This window comes from Zalophus californianus, chromosome 2 (assembly GCF_009762305.2).
Source record: "Zalophus californianus isolate mZalCal1 chromosome 2, mZalCal1.pri.v2, whole genome shotgun sequence".
Lineage (NCBI taxonomy): Eukaryota > Metazoa > Chordata > Mammalia > Carnivora > Otariidae > Zalophus > Zalophus californianus.
The window spans coordinates 39807061-39827764 of NC_045596.1; the positions used below are offsets into that span (position 1 = coordinate 39807061).

Consider the following 20704-nt stretch of genomic DNA (forward strand, 5'->3'; position numbering starts at 1 on the left):
CTTGGAGCAAAGAGAATGACCAGAACCATCACCCAAGGAAGTTTTGAATTCTAACCTTTGTGAGGAAAGACTGACCTGCAGAGACTAGGAAAGTAAGCTCAGTGGAATTGATATCATATTCATCCCTTCAAAAATGTGTTCCTACTACATGCTGGGGACTGGGGGACATGCCTTGAGGGAGACAGAACAGTGGTCTAAACGGCTATGGAAGGGCTATTGCTGTGGAAGAGCAGAGCTGAGCTCTTCTATATGCCAAGAGCAATTGTAAGTGCTTATCCATATTAATTCATATAATCTTCCCAACAAGCCCCCAGGAGGAAGGTGATGTAATTCATCCCACGTCCTAGTTAACTAGCTTGCCCAACATCACACAGCTAGGGAGAAACAAAGGCCACGTTTCAACCCAGGCTGTCCACCTCCAGAGCGGTACTTCTGAATTGTGGCTGCCCATTGAACTCACCGGGGCATTTGGGGCAAGATAAGCTTTCATTTTTTTTCTCAGGAGCATTCCAGCACAGAATAATTTAACATTTCTAGTCCTCCTCAGTGATGCCGGTAACACTACTGTGATACTGTTATAACCAAAAAACACCCCCACATGGGGGTGGGGGGAGCCCCTGGAGCCTGATCTTCACCACTGTCTGTCCAGTGCCCGGCAGAGCGCTTGGCTGATACTGGCCCTCGTCACGTATTTGATTACTGGTTGAAAGGAAGAAAAGTGGAAGGAATGGAAGAAGGGGGGGAAGGTGAGAGGAAAGAAAAGTAAAATAGTTTTGGTTAGTTGATGAGCATGGCAGTTAATTAGTTGAAGGTACATTTAGAGTAATGCCTCACTTGGCTGCAGCATTAAGGGGCAATTAAAAATGAAGCTACATTTCCCATAGAATTACAGTAGGAAAGGGTTTAGAAATTAAGTCAAAGGTATTTTATTTAAAATAGTGAAAGGCCTCAGGATGCCTGGGTGGCTCAGTCGGTTAAGCGTCTGCCTTTGGCCCAGGTCATGATCCCGAGGTCCTGGGATCGAGTCCCGCATCAGGCTCCCTGGAACCTGCTTCTCCCTCTGCCTCTGCCTCCCCCCCCACCCCCCGCTTGTGTTCCCTCTCTCTCTCTCTCTGTCTGACAAATAAATAAATAAAATCTTTAAAAAAATAGTGAAAGTCCTCAATTGTCATATTCTTCTGAATATAATGCCTAGAATAATCAGCCAACTTGCATCCTACTTACTAAATCCCTATGAATGAAGCAGTTCCTCTCCAGATACTCCATCCCTTCACAGGTATCCTGGCACATGCTCAGCAGCATCTCCCTTGTAAGCGTTCCCCTTCTGTCTCTGAGATAGTCCAGCAGGCAGCCATTCTCCATAAACTCGGTCACAATGTACAGTGGCTTCTGCTGTATGCACACTCCATAGAGCTGGACCAGCCTGGGATGAGACAATCTCCTGTTCAAGAAAAACACACACCAGTAAGCAGATTCGTTTATGCCCTTGAGAGTGCTGAGATTCAATCGGTGATATGCACCAACTCTACATAATTGTCGACATCAAGATACGAGAAAAGTGAACGCAACCACAGAGAAAGTAGAACAGTTTCCTTTCCACTGTACGTGCTGCATAAGTGGGGTCAAGAGTTCAAGTAGTACTCCCCAAGTCACTGCAGATGCAGAATGTTACGTAGATTCGGTTTTTCCTGCTTTTCCTCCCGAGTTTCAGCTTTCCTAACTGAAGCTGCTCAGACAACAGTTTGAGACAGATTGAAGGGAGGAAACCATGATTGATGCATTAAAAAAAGAAAGAAAGAAAGAAAAATTATAAAAAAAAAAATAAGGTGTCTTGGGTGGCTCAGTTGGTTAAGCATCTGCCTTTGGCCCAGGTCATGATCCTGGGGTCCTGGGATCGAGCCCTGCAACAGCGAACCTGCTTCTCCCTTTGCCTCTGCTTCCCCCCCTTCTCTCATGAATAAATAAAATCTTTAAAATTTTTTCTAAAAAGGCATTAAAAAAGAAATTTTAGATAAAGTTGGAGACTGAAAAACACTTGCCAACTTGAAACCCTGTTCTGTATTTAGCAATCACACACACACATACACACACACACACACAACACACAAACACACACACACGTCTTTGAATGTTGCCTATTAAAATACACACAGAACTCTTTAGTCCTCTAAACTTCAAAAGTTTATTGTTTCTTCTGGAGCATAGTATTCAGTCCCTAAAGGCCTGTTTTGCCAAGTAGGCATCATGGAAAACAATATTCAAGTTAATGTTTATAATTTTACAAGACGTATAATAAGCCAACTTCTCTCCTAGTCAAAAGTAACTTGAAATGTTACCAGTTTTCATTCACAGAGGCAAAATAAAGTCAATGACTCAGGGAGATTATTTACCTTAAAATAGTATTAATTGACATATTACCATATGATTAGCATGCAAAGCCACTACCAGGTAGTGGGAAAGAGGTGTTCAGAGGATCGCTACATGATTTTAATCTGTAGATACATATCCTGTATATGTATATTTTGTCTGATTTATCTTTCTCATTTATAAAGTATATTTTTCAGTTAAGGGATGCCATTTATACGTATGCAGAATAACGGCAGGAAAGTCACTCTTAAAATGGCATATTGATTTGCCATGAGAAAACCACCACATTGATACCCACATATAAACATCTGAGAATTCAAATATTACACTGCGTTTGCTTAGCAATATCACCAGAGCAGTGACAAGTATGTTGATGGAACTAACACAGGTGATACAATAGAAATCATGTGGGAGTCAGTCTGCCAATTAAACATGGTAGGGAAGACTTCCTGGAGGAGGTGACATTTAAACTACACACTTAAAAAGGAGGTAATACAGTATTACCAAGTTGTGTATGCTTGGCAGATAGAGCTCAGTGTGTGTCAGCTATGCAATTTTGTAAAGATGAATGGATTTGCAACAGGATTTCAGAAGGAAATTTTTCTGCCTCACTTTCAAAAAAATCAGGAAAAAATAGGCTGTGTTCACCAGTCAGAATGGCTAAAATTAACAAGTCAGGAAACGACAGATGTTGGCGGGGATGCGGAGAAAGGGGAACCCTCCTACACTGTTGGTGGGAATGCAAGCTGGTGCAACCACTCTGGAAAACAGTATGGAGGTTCCTCAAACAGTTGAAAATAGAGCTGCCATACAATCCAGCAATTGCACTACTGGGTATTTACCACAAAGATACAAATGTAGGGATCCAAAGGGGTACGTGCACCCCAATGTTTATAGCAGCAATGTCCACAATAGCCAAACTGTGGAAAGAGCCAAGATGTCCATCAACAGATGAATGGATAAAGAAGATGTGGTATATATACACAATGGAATATTATGCAGCCATCAAAAGGAATGAGATCTTGCCATTTGCAATGACGTGGATGGAACTGGAGGGTGTTATGCTGAGTGAAATAAGTCAATCAGAGAAAGACATGTATCATATGAGAATTCCTCACTGATATGAGGAATTCTTAATCTCAGGAAACAAACTGAGGGTTGCTGGAGTGGTGGGGGGTGGGAGGGATGGGGTGGCTGCGTGATAGACATTGGGTAGGGTATGTGCTATGGTGAGCACTGTGAATTGTGCAAGACTGTTGAATCACAGATCTATACTTCTGAAACAAATAATGCAACATATGTTAAGAAAAAAGAAAAAGAAGAAGAAGATAGCAGGAGGGGAAGAATGAAGGGGAGTAAGTCAGAGGGGGAGACGAACTATGAGAGACAATGGACTCTGAAAAACAAACTGAGGGTTCTAGAGGGGATGGGGGTGGGGGGATGGGTTAGCCTGGTGATGGGTATTAAAGAGGGCACATTCTGCATGGAGTACTGGGTGTTATGCACAAACAATGAATCATGGAACACTACATCAAAAACTAATGATGTAATGTGTGGTGATTAACATAAGAATAAAAAATTAATTAAAAAAATAGGCTGTGTTCAAACCATCTGAACTGACTTAAAAATAAGCCATTAGCTTCATTCCTGCCTCTGTAAACTTCCAGGAGTCATTGGTATTTCTCACACTCTGGGCATCTCCCACAGTCCTCAAAATATCATTCCCAGAAACCTTGACCCGAAATGCTCAATAAGGCTTGAACCTTTCAAGAATCCTCTTGTCACTACATTGAACATCTCTAATTCTTTCTTGTTCCATAGGAGTTTCTATGGCTTCAACTTTCCCTGAACTAAATGTCTCCCAGTCATCCTTATGATACCTATCAAATCAACACAGCAATATAAATGTTTTGTCTCTCCTTTAGATGTAGGAAAACTAGGGTCTGATGCAGGTGGTATCAGGGAATACAGGCCAGACATATATGTGCCTGAGGTCACCCAGGGGCACACGACCAGCTTTAGGAAGCTGATATCACTGGAAAATTATGTTTATCATAACTTTCCTTGAAATTCACTTTATTGTAACTGGATGGGAAGAACATTTTGTTTTTTTTTTTTTTTAAGATTTTATTTATTTATTTGACAGAGAGAGAGACAGCGAGAGCAGGAACACAAGCAGGGGGAGTGGGAGAGGGAGAAGCAGGCTTCCCGCAGAGCAGGGAGCCCGATGTGGGACTCGATCCCAGGACCCTGGGATCATGACCTGAGCCGAAGGCAGACGCTTAACGACTGAGCCACCCAGGCGCCCGGGAAGAACATTTTGATAGGACACTTGGGGTAGGGTTGAGAGCCCTCAGAGACAGCACTGCTCTGCCATTAAAGGAGAATGGGTCCAGTTAATCACTTCTGGTTTTTTGGTTGGCTTGTCTGTTTGTTCAGTTGATGTCTGACATTTAGAACAGAACTAAATTGTTTTGGATAACAGAATCTAGGTAATGCCATCTAGAGTTTTTGTTTTTCACCACATTGCTGCTCCTGTAAGTAAGTGTTGAACAAAGACTTAAAGTCGATGGATTTGATTTGGCTTGTCCTGATCCAGCCCAGATTACAGACATAAACCACAACCACATATTCAACGGAGTCAAATGCTGACCTGGGAAATCACAGATGTGATCCCATAGGAACAGCACCCAACAGGCCACAGGAGTCACTTCTGTTAGAGCTCTGGATTCTTAAGTTCTCTGAAAGCAAATACTTTATCCTTATATGACTATTTAAATAAAATGAACACTTTTTGCTTCAGGAAAAGAAAAGAAAGAAAGAGAGAGAGAGAAAGAAAGAAAGAAAGAAAGGAAAGAAAGAAAGAAAGAAAGAAAGAAAGAAAGAAAGAAAGAAAGAAAGAAAGAAAGAAAGAAGGAAAGAAAGAAAGAAAAAAGGAAAGAAAGAAAGAAAGAAAGAAAGAAAGAAAGAAAGAAAAGAAAGAAAGAAAAAGAAAGAAAGAAAGAAAGAAAGAAAGAAAGAAAGAAAGAAAGAAAGAAAGAAAGAAAGAAAGAAAGAAAGAAAGAAAGAAAGAAAGAAAGAAAAAAGGAAAGGAAGGGAAGGGAAGGAAGGAAGGAAGGAAGGAAAGGAGGAAGGAAGGAAATCGTGTAAAGAACATACATGCTTGTCACTTTCACGGATTTCTTCATGTAATTCACACAGTGATGCAGTGAAAAAAGTATTGTTATCCCCATTTTACGAGTGAAGAAATTGAGGCTTGGAAAGGTGAAAAAACTCACCCCAGGTCACACAACTAGCTTGGGCAGGGTTGTGACATAAATCCAAGTGTGACTACTCCAAAATCCATGTTCTTTCCAGGACACCAGAATGTTGTATGCCGTGTATGTGGTGTTGTAAGCTTATACTCACATCATCACTTTAGCCTCTTCGATGAAATCCTCCTCGGACATGGAGCCTTCGCTGATGGCCTTGATAGCTACCCGGATGTGCGCTCGCCATTCACCTAAATGGACCACCCCAAACTGACCGCTTCCAATCTCCTTTACAAAAGCCAACTCAGCAGGATCTATCTCCCACTTTTCTAGAAAAGTAAAACATCCATGTCACAAGTAGGGAAAAATTTTAGCTAGAAGAGATTCAGGAATTATCTAGACCTACTCTATTCTTTCACAAAGAGGTTAAAAATTTTATCAGTGAGGGCAGCAGAACCGTAACCATGGTTAATACTCTCATGGTCATTTACATGTGTAATTCCAGAATTCAAGTTTAAACATACAAACTTGACTTGCCTGGAGAGGAATTAGGGATATCAAAACACTTTCTCTTTCCAGAGAGACCCAAGTTAAAAGGCAACACTTTGCCTTTCTGAACCAAACCTACCAAAATTAGACCTGGCCCCAAGAATATGTATGTCCCCATCTGTTTTTGTCCTGCTGAGTAAACTTGTGAGGCACAGAACATTCGGCCCCCCCCCTCGCCCCCTACGTCACTCCTCTGCTCACTTCCACCCCTAAAGGGCTTTTCTGCCTCGGTGTCTTCTCCTAGAGAAAAGCCTAACAAATTCACCTAATAAATACGTGCACTGCTAGGATTCTAACTCACATATATCTAAGTGTGTGTTTGAAGTGAAATTTGTGTTATGGTATATTTCACTTCCATAGAAGCCAAATAAGGAAAAAAGAACTGTTTTTTTTAAAATAACCCTCTTGAAAACACTTGGGAACGATCATATCTTTCCTTTTCAGGATCTCCTTTTGCATAGCAACACCGCCATCTGCTGGAACTTTAGAATAATGTAGTTAAAAGAATTGTAGAGGCTAATGACCCTTATTACCAGCTTTGCAAAGTGCTCCCCCTCCCAGTAGTAGGGCGTGTTTTAAAAGTAACACGGGAGAATATATTTATGACTTTGATATTGGCATAAATTTATTCAACAGAATATAACCCTAAAGGGAAATATTGGCAAATTACCCTTCATAAAAATCCTGTTCATCAATTGCACCCCATTAAGAGAGGGAAAAGGTAAGCCACAGATCGGGAGAAGATATCTCTAAAACATGTAACCAGTAAAGAGTGGCTATTCAGAATATGAAAAATCAATTAGAAAAAGGCAGATAACTATATTTTTAAGGGCTAAAAAGCCTGAATAGAGTGTCTTTCACAAAACAGAATACCCAAATGGCCATTCAAGCTATAAAAAGTTCATCAAAAGAATCAGTCATCAGGGAAATGCAAATTTAAACCACGATGAGATACCACTGCTACACACAGCAGATTGGCTAACGTGAAAACCAAAGAAAAGAATCCACAAAAATACTAAATATTGGCAAAGGTGTGGAGCAACTAGAATGCCCCTACGCTATTGATTGAGGTGTAATTTGGCATAAGCTTTTTGGAAAATGAACTACATCTGAGTGTGTACATACATACTCTAGAACCCAGCAATTCTACTTTTAAGTATATATCCAACACTGTTGGAGCTTAAATGTGTACTGAACTTCATCAAAGACACGCAAGAATGTCCATAATGATGTTATTTATGAGATAAAAATTGGTTTCAACCCAACTGGCCATCTAACGAAGGATGGGTAAATCAACTGTGGTATAGTCATGCAATGTCGCACTATACCACATTGGAGATGGACCAACCACACCCAATATCACGGGTGAAGAAGAAGAAGCCAGATACAAATGCATGGTGTCTTATTCCATTTGTATTAAATAGTCAAAAACAGGGAAAACTAATTGAGCTATAGAGTTATGAGTTGTGCACTGTTCTACATGTTAAAAAATTGAGTTTATTTTTAAAAAGTGAAACAGGACTATGCTTAACTTAAATAAACAGCTAATGGCAGAGCTTTTATTATATACATTGTATTAAGGGCAGAGGAATAACCCAGGACCCATAAGACCCTGAATCATTCTCCCATCCTAATTAAAATAGAGACCCCGAGTCCTGATACACTATATAATTATGTGATCATTTTTTCAGTATTTTCTGTTTCTCACTAATGAGAGAAATTTAAGGGAATAAAATGTCACCAAATTACAGAACAGAATTCTTTGGCTCTTCTTTATTGTCACGGATTTGCAGATACACATCTGCTAGAAAATAGTTCAAATTAAACTTTCTACGGGTTGTATTTTAAAAAGGTGAAGAGGACACTTTGGGCAGCTCTTTTTAGCAGGTTCTCTTGGAGAACAGTCATTTTCCAGCCACCCTTGTACCCAGAGAGCAACAGCTCAAACAGCCAAATAAAAAGAATTCTAATTTATCAAAAGAACGCCTGTTTAATGTATAATGAAATTTGAAGTAAAATTGAAACATTTCTTTCTGAAGTTCAAATTGCTCTTGTGAGATGCATATATTTAAGTATCTCAGAAGGGGGATTTAAACGCTGAACAGAAACCTATCTAGACATCTCAGAAAAGCTAAGAATTTAAAGAACGTAGAGGGAACGTGGAGTAGATTCTTTATGGGATTTGATATTGTACTTGGGTGCATGCGCATACATTACCGTAGCTAAAACCAGCTGTGGCTGGCAAACAGCTGCCCATCAGTCCGACTGGGTAGCGGAGACGGCTCATGAGGCCTGGGGAGACACAGAAATTGGCATTTCAAGCCTACTTACTAACATAAAAGAAAAAAAACAATGTATTAGATGACGATGCCAGTCTTCAAATAAATTAGGCGGGAAAGTATTCTCCATTAGCCTATTTACTTGTTTTCCCCATTTTTCATAAAATAATATTTGCTCATTGGACACACATCTTTTTAATTTATTTTTTTATTATTAACATATAATGTATTATTTGTTTCAGGGTGGAAACACATTTTAAAATCCAAGAAAATTTAAAGACAAAGTAAAGATCTCACTAAATCTTAGCAGCCAGAGATGCACTGTTATCATTCTGGTGAACACCTCTGCAAAAATCTCTGTATATGTACTTGAAGGCATACACACACCCAATATGTTTCACAGAAAAGTAAATGTCTTGCTATAAGCTTTTTACACACAATATGTCATTGATACACATCAGTGACTATAAATAGAGCTTAAAGTTACTTCTAAGATGCCACTATTGTAAAATATGCTGTATGTTTTTGAACATAAACTTTTAGGTACCTCTCAAATTATTGCCTTAGGGATAAATTCCTTAAAATGTGATTTCTTGATCAAAGCACATATAGAAAAACTGTACTAATTCATTCAACCACCAACAGTGTTTAAGGGTACCCATTTCCTGACTCCACTTTTTGAGAGTAGTTTTTTTTTTTTAATAACATGGTAGCATAAATGAGACTTCTTTTGATTGGGTCAACATGTAGTATTCTGTTCCATCAATTTCAATTTAGTTCAACAAGCCTTTGTTATTTATTTCCTCGACTAATGTTTATTTGGGGCCTGCTTTGTGCCAAGCACCATCTAGATGGTGGGAGACAGCAGTGAAGCAGTGAGTAAGCCAGTGGTGGGCCCCGCTCCCATAGAGCTTACAGTTTGGTGGGGGAAGAGAAAATAAACAAGTACATGCACACTCAAGAAAAAACAGAAGATGATGAGTGGTAAGCAGAGTAGATACAAAACAGCTTCTATCGAGTGAGCGCTCCGGGAAGGCCTCTCTGACAAGATGAGAGCTATGCTGACATCAACCAATAAGGAGCCATCTTACAAAGATCAGGAGGAAGAGCATTCTGGGCAGATGGAACAGAATGTGCAAAGGCTGGAAGACAGAAAGCAATGTGGCCAGTATAAGAAGAGAAAAAAGCATCATTAAGTGCCTCATTGTGTGCAAGACACTCTTCTAGGTAGATCTCCAAGATTCTGGAGGACCAAAGATGAATAAGGTGAGGACTCTGTACTCAGGGGCTCAATCTCAGTGAGGGAAGACAGGCAGAAAAAGGCAATTCCAATATACGAGGAATAAATCCTGCGCTGGAGATACACAAGATGCTCCAGGACACAGCACCTCACACATTTTTGGATTCGAAGAAGTCTTCTGGAAAGAAATGATACCTGAGATGAATATGGCAAGTGGAGTTAAGCCATGAAGAGAATCTATGAAAAACACTCCAGGCAGAGGTAACAGCGTGAGATGACACCTAGAGGTATGAAGCAGGATGGGCTACTTGAGCAAAAGGTGAGAGATAGAAGAGGCAAGAAATTACACTTGAGAGGTAGGTAATATTCTGGTTATGATGGGCCTTGTAAGCCATGTTGGGGAACATTACATCATCCTGCAGGTGAGAAGGAGCCATTGAAAGTTCCCAAATAAGGGAGTGGCATGGTCAGATTTACATTTTTGGTAGATCATTCTGACATCAGCGTAGAGGATGGATTGAGGGTAAGTCAACATTGAAGACAAGACCAGTTAAGAGGCCATTACAGTTGTTCAAGTGAACAATGATTAGAGCAGCACTAGAAGACAAAGAGAGGCAAGAACCTATATGAGACACACTTAGGATATGAAATTCATTGCACTTGATAATTAACCAGAAGTTGTAGAACAAATAGTATTAAAATTTGTATGGAATCGCAAAAGGCCCTGAATAACCAAAGCAGTCTTGAGAGGGAAAAACAAAGCTGGAGGTATCACACCCCCTGATTTCAAACTATACTACAAAGCTATAATAGTTAAAACAGTATGGTACTGGCACAAAAACAGACACAGAGATCAATGGAACAATACAGAAAGTCCAGAAATAAACCCAAGCTTATCTGGTCAATTAATCTTTGACAAAAAAGGCAAACACATACAATGGTGAAAAGATCCCCATTGATGTTTTCTTCAATAAATGGTGCTGGGAAAACTGGACAACTATATGCAAAAGAATGAAAGTGGACCACTTTTTTACACCACACACACACACACACACACACACAAATTCAAAATGGATTAAAAACTTAAATGTAAGACCAGAAAACATCAAACTCCTAGAAGAAACCATATGTAGTAAGCTCTTGGACATCAGTCTAAGCAATATTTTTTTCATCTGTCTCCTCAGGCAAGGCCAACAAAAACAAAAATAGACAAATGGGACTACATCAAACTAAAAAGTTTTTGCACAGTGAAGGAAACTATCAACAAAACAAAAAGGCAACCTACTTGAATGGGAGAAGGTATTTACAAATGCTATGACCAGAAAGGAGCTAATATCCAAAATACATAAAGAATTCATACAACCCTATGAAAAAAAGACCAAACAATCCAATTTAAAAAAAAATGGGCAGAGGACCCAAATAGACATTTCCCCCAAAGAAGACATACAGATGGTCAACAGACACATGAAAAGATGCGCAGCATCACTCATCATCAGGGAAATGCAAATCAAATACACCATGAGATATCACCTCACACCTGTCAGAATGGCTGGTATCAATCAGACAAGTGTTGGCAAGGATGCAGAGTAAAGAGAACCCTCGAGCACTGTTGGTGGGAATGCAAAATGGTGTGGCCACCATGGAAAACAATGTGGAGGTTCCTCAAAAAAACTAAAAATAAAACTACCATACAATCCAGCAATTCTTCTTCTGGGCATTTCTCCAAAGAAATAAAAAACACTAATTTGAAAAGATACATGCACCCCTATGTTCACTGGAGCATTATTTAAACAGCCAAAATACAGAAGCAACCTAAGTGTCCACTGATAGATGAATGGACAAAGAATATATGGCTGGAATAATGAAATATTCTTCAGCCATAAGAAAAAATAAAATCTTGCCATTTACAACAACATGGATCGACCTAGATGGTATTATACTAAGTGAAAAAATCAGAAAGAGAAAGACAAATACTGTATGAATTCATTTATATGTGGAATCTAAAAAAACAAAGCAAACAAACCAAACAAAACTGAAACATACTCATAGAAACAGAACAATCTGGTGGTTGCTAAAGTGAGTATGGGGGGTGGTAGGATGGGCAAAATAGGGAAAGGGGATTAAAAGGTACAAATTTTTGTAGGAGACACAATGTATGGCATGTGTTAATAATATGTAACAACTTTGCATGGTGACAGATGGTAGCTAGATTTATTGTGATTACTTTGTAATGTATATAAATGTTGAATCACTATGTTATATACCTAAATATACTATCGTATGGCAAATACACTTCAAGAGAGGAAGGTTTTCCAATAAGTGAAGAGAAGGAGGAGGAGGAGGAGGGAGAAGGAAAAGAGGAAGAAAGGGAGGGAGGGGAAGGGGGGAGGGGAAGGGGGAGGGGGAGGAGGAAAGAAGTTATCCATTCAGGAGAATGGAATCATCTCTGTGACTCCTCTGTTTCCAGCCCCTGTAATTGGCAAGATGATGACACTATTATCTGAAATGGACAACAGGAAGAAGACTAGGTTTGGAGAGAAAGCAGTGGTTAAGATGAAGAGTTCCCTATCATCACTGAAGTTCAGGGCCTGCGGGATTGCAAGTGCCTGGGACTACCAGGCAGAAGAATTCTGCAAAGGGAAATGTCTAGGGTGAGGAGAGAAGTGACTGGGGACAAATCCCTGCAGAACACCAATGTTTAAGGGAAGAGGAGAAGTAAGACCCATTGGGAAGAACTTTAAGGAATGATCTGAGTTCGAGAGCAAGAAAAGGCAGGGTCAAAACATCTGGAAAGCAGGGGGTTTCAAGGGGTGACATGTCAAATATAGCAGAGAGGACTTGAAAATATAAGAATTAAAAAGCATCACCCTCTAGGTCAATACGGGGATCACTGGTAAAACATAGGGCAATGGAGGCAGAAGCCAGATTGCAGACGTTTAAAATGCAAATGCAAAATGGACCAAGTGGAGACAATGGATGTGGACACATTTCTCCAAAAGTGTGACTTGGAAGAGCAATGTCTAAAGGAAGAAAGGACCAAGGGAGGGCTTTGTTTTTTGGCTTTTTGAATAAGAGATTCTTAAGGATGTTTACCCGGTTAAGGGAGAAGGTAAGAAGAAATGGGCGAGATACAGGAGAGGAAGGAAGAGTGGATGGTGGGTGGTCCCAGCAGGAGAGGAGTGGAGGGAACAGGAACATAGGCTCAGCCTTCCTAGCCCTGGAAGGGGTGAGGTGAGGATGAGAGCCTGGCAGCAGGAGGACAAGATTGAGGGAGCTCATGTCAGGTGGCTTCCATTTTCTCAATGAAGTAGATAGCTAGAGGTTTGCTGAGAGGGCAGTGGGTAATACTGGAAAAGGGGTCTTGAGGAGAATGGTAAAAGTTTGAAGAGAGAACAGGAAAGGGTACTCACCAATGACTCAGAAGACCTAGTTGAGGTTAGAGCCCTCATCGAGTTGGGACTCTGTAACACATGAGCCCAATAAAGAACATAACAAGGAATTTCTTTAAGACCCTAACACTGTCTTCTAATTTTCAAAGTTCTTATTTGCTAAACATTTTCATTCTGTGATTTATTTATTATTCTGTGATATACTACCAGGGGTTTAATGATGGTCTATCTTTCTGACAAAAAGAAGTCTGTCACTCTCTTGGCATTGTCCTTACTTCTGGGGAAGAGATGGATTGTCATGAACTAAATTGACCAGAAGTCAAAAAGTAGGCAAGATAGTCATGGGCTCTGATTCACAGCCTCCTCTGATACTGGACCCTCCAATGTACCCTCCGATGATCTGATCTGTCTCTTTCTGGAGGCTATAGCAGTCATTGAGTGCAGACGCCAGAGCCAGTGGGTTCAATGGCTCTAAAGGTCTCAAACATTCCTCAAGTTCGAATCTCAGCACAAACACTTATTAACTGTGTAATCATGAGTACCACTCATGTCTCAGTTCCTTCATCTGTAAGATGGAGATACCAACAGCACCTACTTCATAGGATCATTCTGAAAATTAAATAAATAAATATACATAAAAGCACTCAGAACAGGGTCTGGCCCAAAGTAAGTCTTCAACAAATATCGCTATTTCTGGGTCCCATTCCCTTCCTCTTAGCATCCTTCTTTCTTGTTATATCTTTTGTACTTTCTTTTCTCCCTAATAAATAGCAGCTATAGTTGGAAGTTTTTCTTTTTTTGTTGTTGTTGTTTTGTTTGAATCAGTTTTTTCTTTTTTTAAGATTTTATTTATTTATTTGACAGAGAGAGAGAGGGAGCAGGGGGTTTGACGGGGGGGGAACAGGGGGAGCGACAGAGGGAGAGGGAGAAGCAGGCTTGCTGCTGAGCAGGGAGCCCGACATCAGACTGGATCCCAGGACCCAAGGCTCATGACCTAAGCTGAAGGCAGATGCTTAAATGACTGAGCCACCCAGGAGCCCCTGATCCAGTTTTTTCTTTTTAAAAGTGATATTTTATGCATTATAAGAATAATTTATGTATATTGTAACAAAAAAATCAAACTCTAAACAATCTCATAAGGCAGAAAATAAAAGCTTCCCTTACCCCCAGTGTCATTCCCCAAAAGTAAACATTAAGTTTGTAGTCTGTTATAATCTTTTTAGTTTAAAAATTCTTACCTAACCTTTAACAGAATTTTTCTATGAGCTCATGTGTATGTATTTTTGTTTATAAAAGTGGGACTATATTCTCATATACTGTTTTGCACTTTTTTTCTCTTTACTAAACAACTTATCACTAACATCTCTTCATGTCAGCACATCCTGATCTACCTTAGTATTTTTTTTTAACCACACCGGCATAACCACTCTGTTTCTCAAATTTTTTCTTTGAAGGGAAGGAAAAGAGGACTGTAAAGAAAAAAACTCAGAACTGATCTCCTGATTTTAAGGGTTTCTATCTCTACACATGAATATGTCCTTCCTGGTCCCACTCAGACTCACCACTACTTCCTCTCTAACCAAACTCCCAGAGACCATTGGAATATCCATGTGGATTCATCCCATAAATGGATAAAAACTTCCTTGGATTTACTCTTGATGTTTAGACCAGTATAATGGAAAAGTGGCCACTTTCCAAAAGGATTTTTTTTTTGTCAACACAAGTTTTCATGAGAGATATCTAAAATAATGGCAAGAAATCCAAATAATATGAAAAGTTACAGTGGGTTCCAAATTCTATAATATTGAAGCAAGAAGATTCCCCTAATGGGTTCAAGGTGGTCTGGGAGAGGTTGGGGGAGGGCTAAAGGCCAGAGCTGTGACTGTAATTGTGGTGGAACTTTCTGGAATCCTGTATCTTTCCATAGATAATAAGTTTGCAAAACTAGCAACTATTGCAAACAACACCTAAAGAAGGGGGTTAAATAATGCTTCTGCTTTATTTAAGTCAAATTTTAACTGTGAAAGGCTTTGTCCTATACAACTTTTTGTGTTCTCCAAACAAGAAAGAACAGAGAACGAGATATTTAAGGGTAATTTTCTATACGACTGAAGTAGAGAGTAAATTTATGGGGGCATGATTACCGAGGGCACTTGAAATGCCATTACACTTAGCCCTATGTAAAGTTCAAGAACAAATGCATTGATGATTACATTGCCTTTTGCTTCTCTGCCAGCTATCATTTTTCCTAACCTGGCAGAAATGTAAAAAATTAACCTACCTCTTTTCCCTTGACTAGAAAAACGAAGAAGCTTCAATGAAGAGAAATGTTCAAAACACAGGTTGTATTTCAGGCTCTTACAGATCTCTGCAGGGGTATTTGCTCCTGTTAAAGTGTCTGAGATCAAAGATGCATTGCCTGTGTGGGGCCAGGCCCCCTGACTCTCCCAGCCTGAAGCTCCTGCCTTACCTGCCGCATTATGCTGGTGATACCAGATCAAGTCAGGGATTGATTGAAAGAGGTGTCTTTCAGCCACGTACCACTGTCCTGAGTCATTCTTTTTAATCTGATAATGTTTGATGGTAGCCTCCATATTTCTACAATCAATAGAACGTGAATTAGTAAACAAGCAGAAGATCACTTTGGAACTAAGTCAATTCGTGAAGCGACAGGACTCCACCTCTAAAACTTTTATCCTAGTGACACCACACACTGCAGAGTGGGTTAGATTCAACTGGTGCCTCGCCACGCCCGGGTAAATTCCTGAGCCATCTTATTGGGTCCTTAGATTCGAACATAACTTCAGCCAAAGTTGTCTAGTTGACAACTCCTGTGTCCAAAATAGTAGAGCCTGTTAGGGACACTTATAAGTATTTAGTTATCAGTTCAATGAGTGAATAAATGCACTGTGAGGGATATAAGGAGATATGAAACAAAGAAAGGAGGAAAACCGATAGAGAGTATATTGATGAGCAGGTTTGCTATAACTACTGGGGCTCTGGGCAGCCACGAGAGACTGTGGAACACATCTGAGAATTGTCCCATGAAAGTGCAAAGGAGCTGAGGGGCTAATCTTCCATTCCTTATTGACGGAGGGTTGCTCCTAGGATGCTACCTCTCAGGCACCTCCAGTCTACCCATGGGGACCCCAAGTTCCCACAGCCAGAGAACATCCTCCAGCAGAAAAGCACAGGACGCTTTCGGAGTGCAGGAGAATGCTCTGCAGGTAAACCCCAAGGGATATGAGGAAAGGACCACCATTGTCTGCTACCACTAAGCCAACTTCCTCATGGTTGAGAAAAGGAGATGGGAGAGAGAAGTCCCTTAACTTAGCAAAGTCACACACAGAGCTTGTTAGGAATACAACTCGAATTGATCAGTTTTACTAACTTCCAGGCCAGCAATCTTCTGTGCTAAGACCTCTCTTTCTCCACGTGACAGTGTCTCACCAAGAAAGACTGTCCCAAGAATTGATACCTCTAAAGTGATCAAAATCACAATTGCTTACCTTCTAGCTTTTATAAACACAGAAATTGTGTAGGATCCCAAATGTCTTGAATCTCTGACAATAAATGCACCTTCTTTAGACTGCAAAACAATTCATTGTACAAATTTAGTCGTTATTAGGAAGAAAGACAAACCTACATCTCAGGAATGAAAACCAAACCATACTGACTTACTACAAGTGGATAGGATTGTTTTCACAAATATATGCAATCTTATCTCCCTTATACGTTAAGAAGTCACACCTACAAAAATATTTAATTGGGACAAGAATTTGTAATGTATGAGTATTTTTAAAACCTTGTTCCTGATTTTTCTAAGAAAAATTCTGCATTTGACAACCTTGTACCCCACCATTTCATTATTTTTGTTATATCAATCAAGGTAATTGATACACATTGCTGATGAACAGGAAGCGCTGTGAGACAGATTGGCAGGTTGTATTTTGGGAGAAAAGCAACAACACAGCAGGTGGGGTGAGGGAGGCAACAAGAAATACATCTGGAAGCAGGGAGTGGGAAAAGGGAGCAGAATCCATGACAGGGATGGAGAGAGAATAAGCTTTGAGGGAGTCTGGAGAGAAGAGCGGAGGAGTGATTTTAGTTGCCGCCAGGGTATGGGAGAGACAAGAAGGGAATGGGCTTGAGAGAAGAGTATTTTAAGTTTGATGTTAGGTTATAAATTGGATTCCCACTGACGTCCTCTGGGAAGCCCCAATAAAGCTGTAAACTGTTTTCAAATGACTTGGAATGTTGGACTGTTTGGTTTGTGTTATTTGTTTGATATTATAAAAAAAAGTTTCCACCTTTACTTAGTGTGTTTACACTTGTGGAGAGGGAAACATCTCAGAAGCTTGCCAAACGTGTGAAAGTTTACACTTTCGAAGTGCCAACAACTTGCCTGAGAATTGCCCTAACCCAACAAACACCATGGTGTAACCCTCAAAGTGAGCACGATACATTAAGCAAAGTCTTCTCTTCCTTCTAGATGCTTACCAAGGAACAAGCCTCATTTTCTGGTCAGACTTTTAAAACCAAAAAATCTCTTACAGCCATTTGAAATAATAAAAATCTAGCTTTTATTGAATTCCTACCATGTCTACAGATTGTGTTACAAACCATAGAGGACAGAAGATATAAAAGATGAAGATGTAAAAAGCAAAGTTGTACGTACAATAGCTACATAGGTGGTGTATACACACATACGCAGAGATACTATGCATTCAATCAAGTTGTCTAAGCAGTGACCTCCTCTTCAAGGTGGAAAGAGTGCAAACAGTCATGACCACAAAGCAATAAAAGGAGAAATTAATAACAAGCCCCAAAGGAGAAAGCTACTACTGCATGGATATTTTTAAGTTCTCTTTTATATAACTCAAGGAAATTCAAATAAAAATGAAAACATCTAGAAAATAATAAAGAAATGCCACATATCGGAAACTCTGCTATAGCGTTCAAACAGTACTCAGTCTTAATGCTTACATCAATAAACAAAGGAAATACAAAATAAATGTATCTGCCTCAAGAAGTTAGGGCGAGAACCAGGTCAAGTGGAAGAAAGAAATGAATGAAGACAAAAGCAGAAAACAATCAATTATAAAAACAAAAATATAATAAAGCTAGTCATTAAGTTCAAAATCTGGTTATAGAGGGAAAAACGATGAAATAGGTAAGTTGCTAACCAATCTAACCAATAAATGAGAGGGGAAATATATCAAAAAAATAAGCCACAAAGATCCAGAAAAAAATGAAAGCATCACCTTGACTCTACACAATACATTTGAAAATTTGAATGAAATGAGTGATTACCTAGCAAAACATAAAATTTATCAAAATTGATTCCAGAAGATCTGGAAATGTTCATGGACCTACTGAATGGGAAAATGGATAAGGCTTTAAAAGAGCTACAACATTAAAAACACCACGGAGGACCTATTGTGATGTTGCATGATTCCAGAGCATGTGAAAAGAAGAAAAACTTCTAAATTTTTATATAAAGTGGGTTTAACACCAACACCAACAATACAGCAAAGATTGTGCACAGAAGGGAAAACTAACAAATCTCACTCATGTCCACTCAAAAATCCTAATTAAATATTAACAAACTGAATCCAGTAGCACAGTGGAAGAATAATATACCATGACCAAGAGGGATTGCATACAGGAATGAAAAAGTAATTCAGTATTAGGGATTTTATTAATTCATCCTACTAACAGATCTGAGAAGAAAAATCTCATGAACATCACCATAGATATTGAAAGGGCATTTGACAAATTTCAACTTCTAGAATCAGTTTTCTTTAAATTCTGAGTAAAATAGTAATAAATATGTACTTCTGTAACACAATAGTCCATATTTACGTTAGTCCCAAGTCCAGCATTATGTTTTCTGTGAGAATCATTCCAACTAAAATCAGGAAAAAGAAATGCCCACTGCCAGCACTGGTATTTTAATATTGTTCTGAGATGCCAGCTAATACAATTAAATGAGAGGCCAAAAAAAAAGAAAGAAAGAAAAGAAACTAAACCAAAACAAAAACCCACCAAGAAATACTGTATTAAATTGTAAAAAGGAGTTGAAATCATCACTGTTTGCTATTGATAAGAGTCTACCTGAAACTCATGAGAATCAACTAAAAAACTACTACCAAAAAAAATTTTGAATTCACCAAGTCTTCTGTTACAAAATTAATTCACAGAACTCAAGAGCTTTCATAAGTTAAAAAAAAAAAGATACCCATTTATAGTAGCAAGAGAAAAATACACAAACAAATGTGCAAGAGCTATATGAAGAAAACTCTAAAATGTTCCTAAAGGGGCTCCTGGATGGCACAATCAGTTGGGCGACTGACTCTTGGTTTCTGCTCAGGTCATGATCTCAGAGTCCTGAGATCAAGCCCCGTGCTCGGCTCTGCACTCAGCCTGGAGTCTGATTGGAATTTTTCTCTCCCTCTCCTTCTGCCCCCGGCCACACTGTGCACATGCTTTCTCTCTCTCTCTGTCTCTCTCTCTCGCAAATAAATAAATAAATCTTTAAAAATAAATCAATAAATGCTCCTAAAGAATATAAAGATGTTTGCTTTTCTCATTAGGTTTTCAATCCATCCAAGATTTATTTTTTTTTTGAAGTAGGGACCTAATTTTTAATTTTTTCTACAGGAATATTTAATATGGGTCCCAGAACAAATTGGTCCCCAAACCCCACTGATTTGTAATGCCCAAACAATTTTCCCTAAATTACTCTGTAAATTTAATACACCAGTAGGAAGGTTTTTAAAACTAGGCAAAATAATTGTGAAGTTCATATGTATAAAATAAATCTCCAGAGTATTTCTGGAAAAGAAGAGTGAGGGAGGCTAGCCACACAAAAAGAGCCTCAGTATTTGAAATATTATAAAGGTATCACCTAAATACACGGGCTGATCAATAAAACTAAGTAGTGAGTTCAGACGTAGTCCAACATAGGAGCTGTGTTTATGATGAAAGTGGTACCTCAAATCAATACAGAAAAGATAGACACTTGGTAATTATCTAGAAAAATATAAATAAAATCAGATCCATACCTCACTCTACATCAGGAAGAATTACAAATGAATCAAACATGTCTATGTAAAAAATAAAACCACTGAAGTAATCAAGAAACATGGGCATTTTTTTTTTTAAAGCTCAGAGTGGGTAAGATAATTCTAACCTGACACAAAGCTTTAAAAAATTTGTCTGATAAATTCAAACACATAAAATTTAAGCACTATTCATGGCAAAAAAAAAATATGACAATTGAAAAATTGGGAAAAGTATTGCTACATATCACAAAGAGCTGATTTCCTTAATGTAGCTACATAGGTCCTACGAATTGTGAGGAAAGCATTAAAAAACAACAACAACAACAACAGAAAATTTTGCAAAGGATATGAACAGACAGCTTACAGAAAAGGAGATACAAATATTTAAAATTTCATATACATAGAGATGCTTAACATTCTTGGGATAGGAGAAATGTAAATGAAACCCACACGGAGATGAGATGTCCGAGAGCAAAGTGCCACACATTTCATTAAACATTTGCTGGAAAGGTTGTGAGAAAATGGGCACTCTTACAACTTTTAGCAGGTATGTAAATTGTAT

The 20704-nt window shown here is 39.0% G+C and overlaps 1 protein-coding gene across 14 annotated transcripts in view; it reads right to left on the reverse strand.

Moving 5' to 3' along the window:
• TXK (TXK tyrosine kinase) overlaps window positions 1–20704 on the reverse strand; it is a 59310-nt gene that overhangs the window by 8108 nt on the left and 30498 nt on the right. For all 14 annotated transcript variants that reach the window (XM_027600659.2, XM_027600660.2, XM_027600672.2 and 11 more), the window contains 5 exons: window positions 16585–16664; window positions 15546–15673; window positions 8385–8459; window positions 5776–5947; window positions 1225–1441 (listed from right to left, as the gene is read on the reverse strand). In XM_027600659.2, coding sequence (XP_027456460.1) covers window positions 1225–1441; window positions 5776–5947; window positions 8385–8459; window positions 15546–15673; window positions 16585–16664 — 672 coding nt within the window. The remainder of the gene's footprint in view (window positions 1–1224; window positions 1442–5775; window positions 5948–8384; window positions 8460–15545; window positions 15674–16584; window positions 16665–20704) is intronic.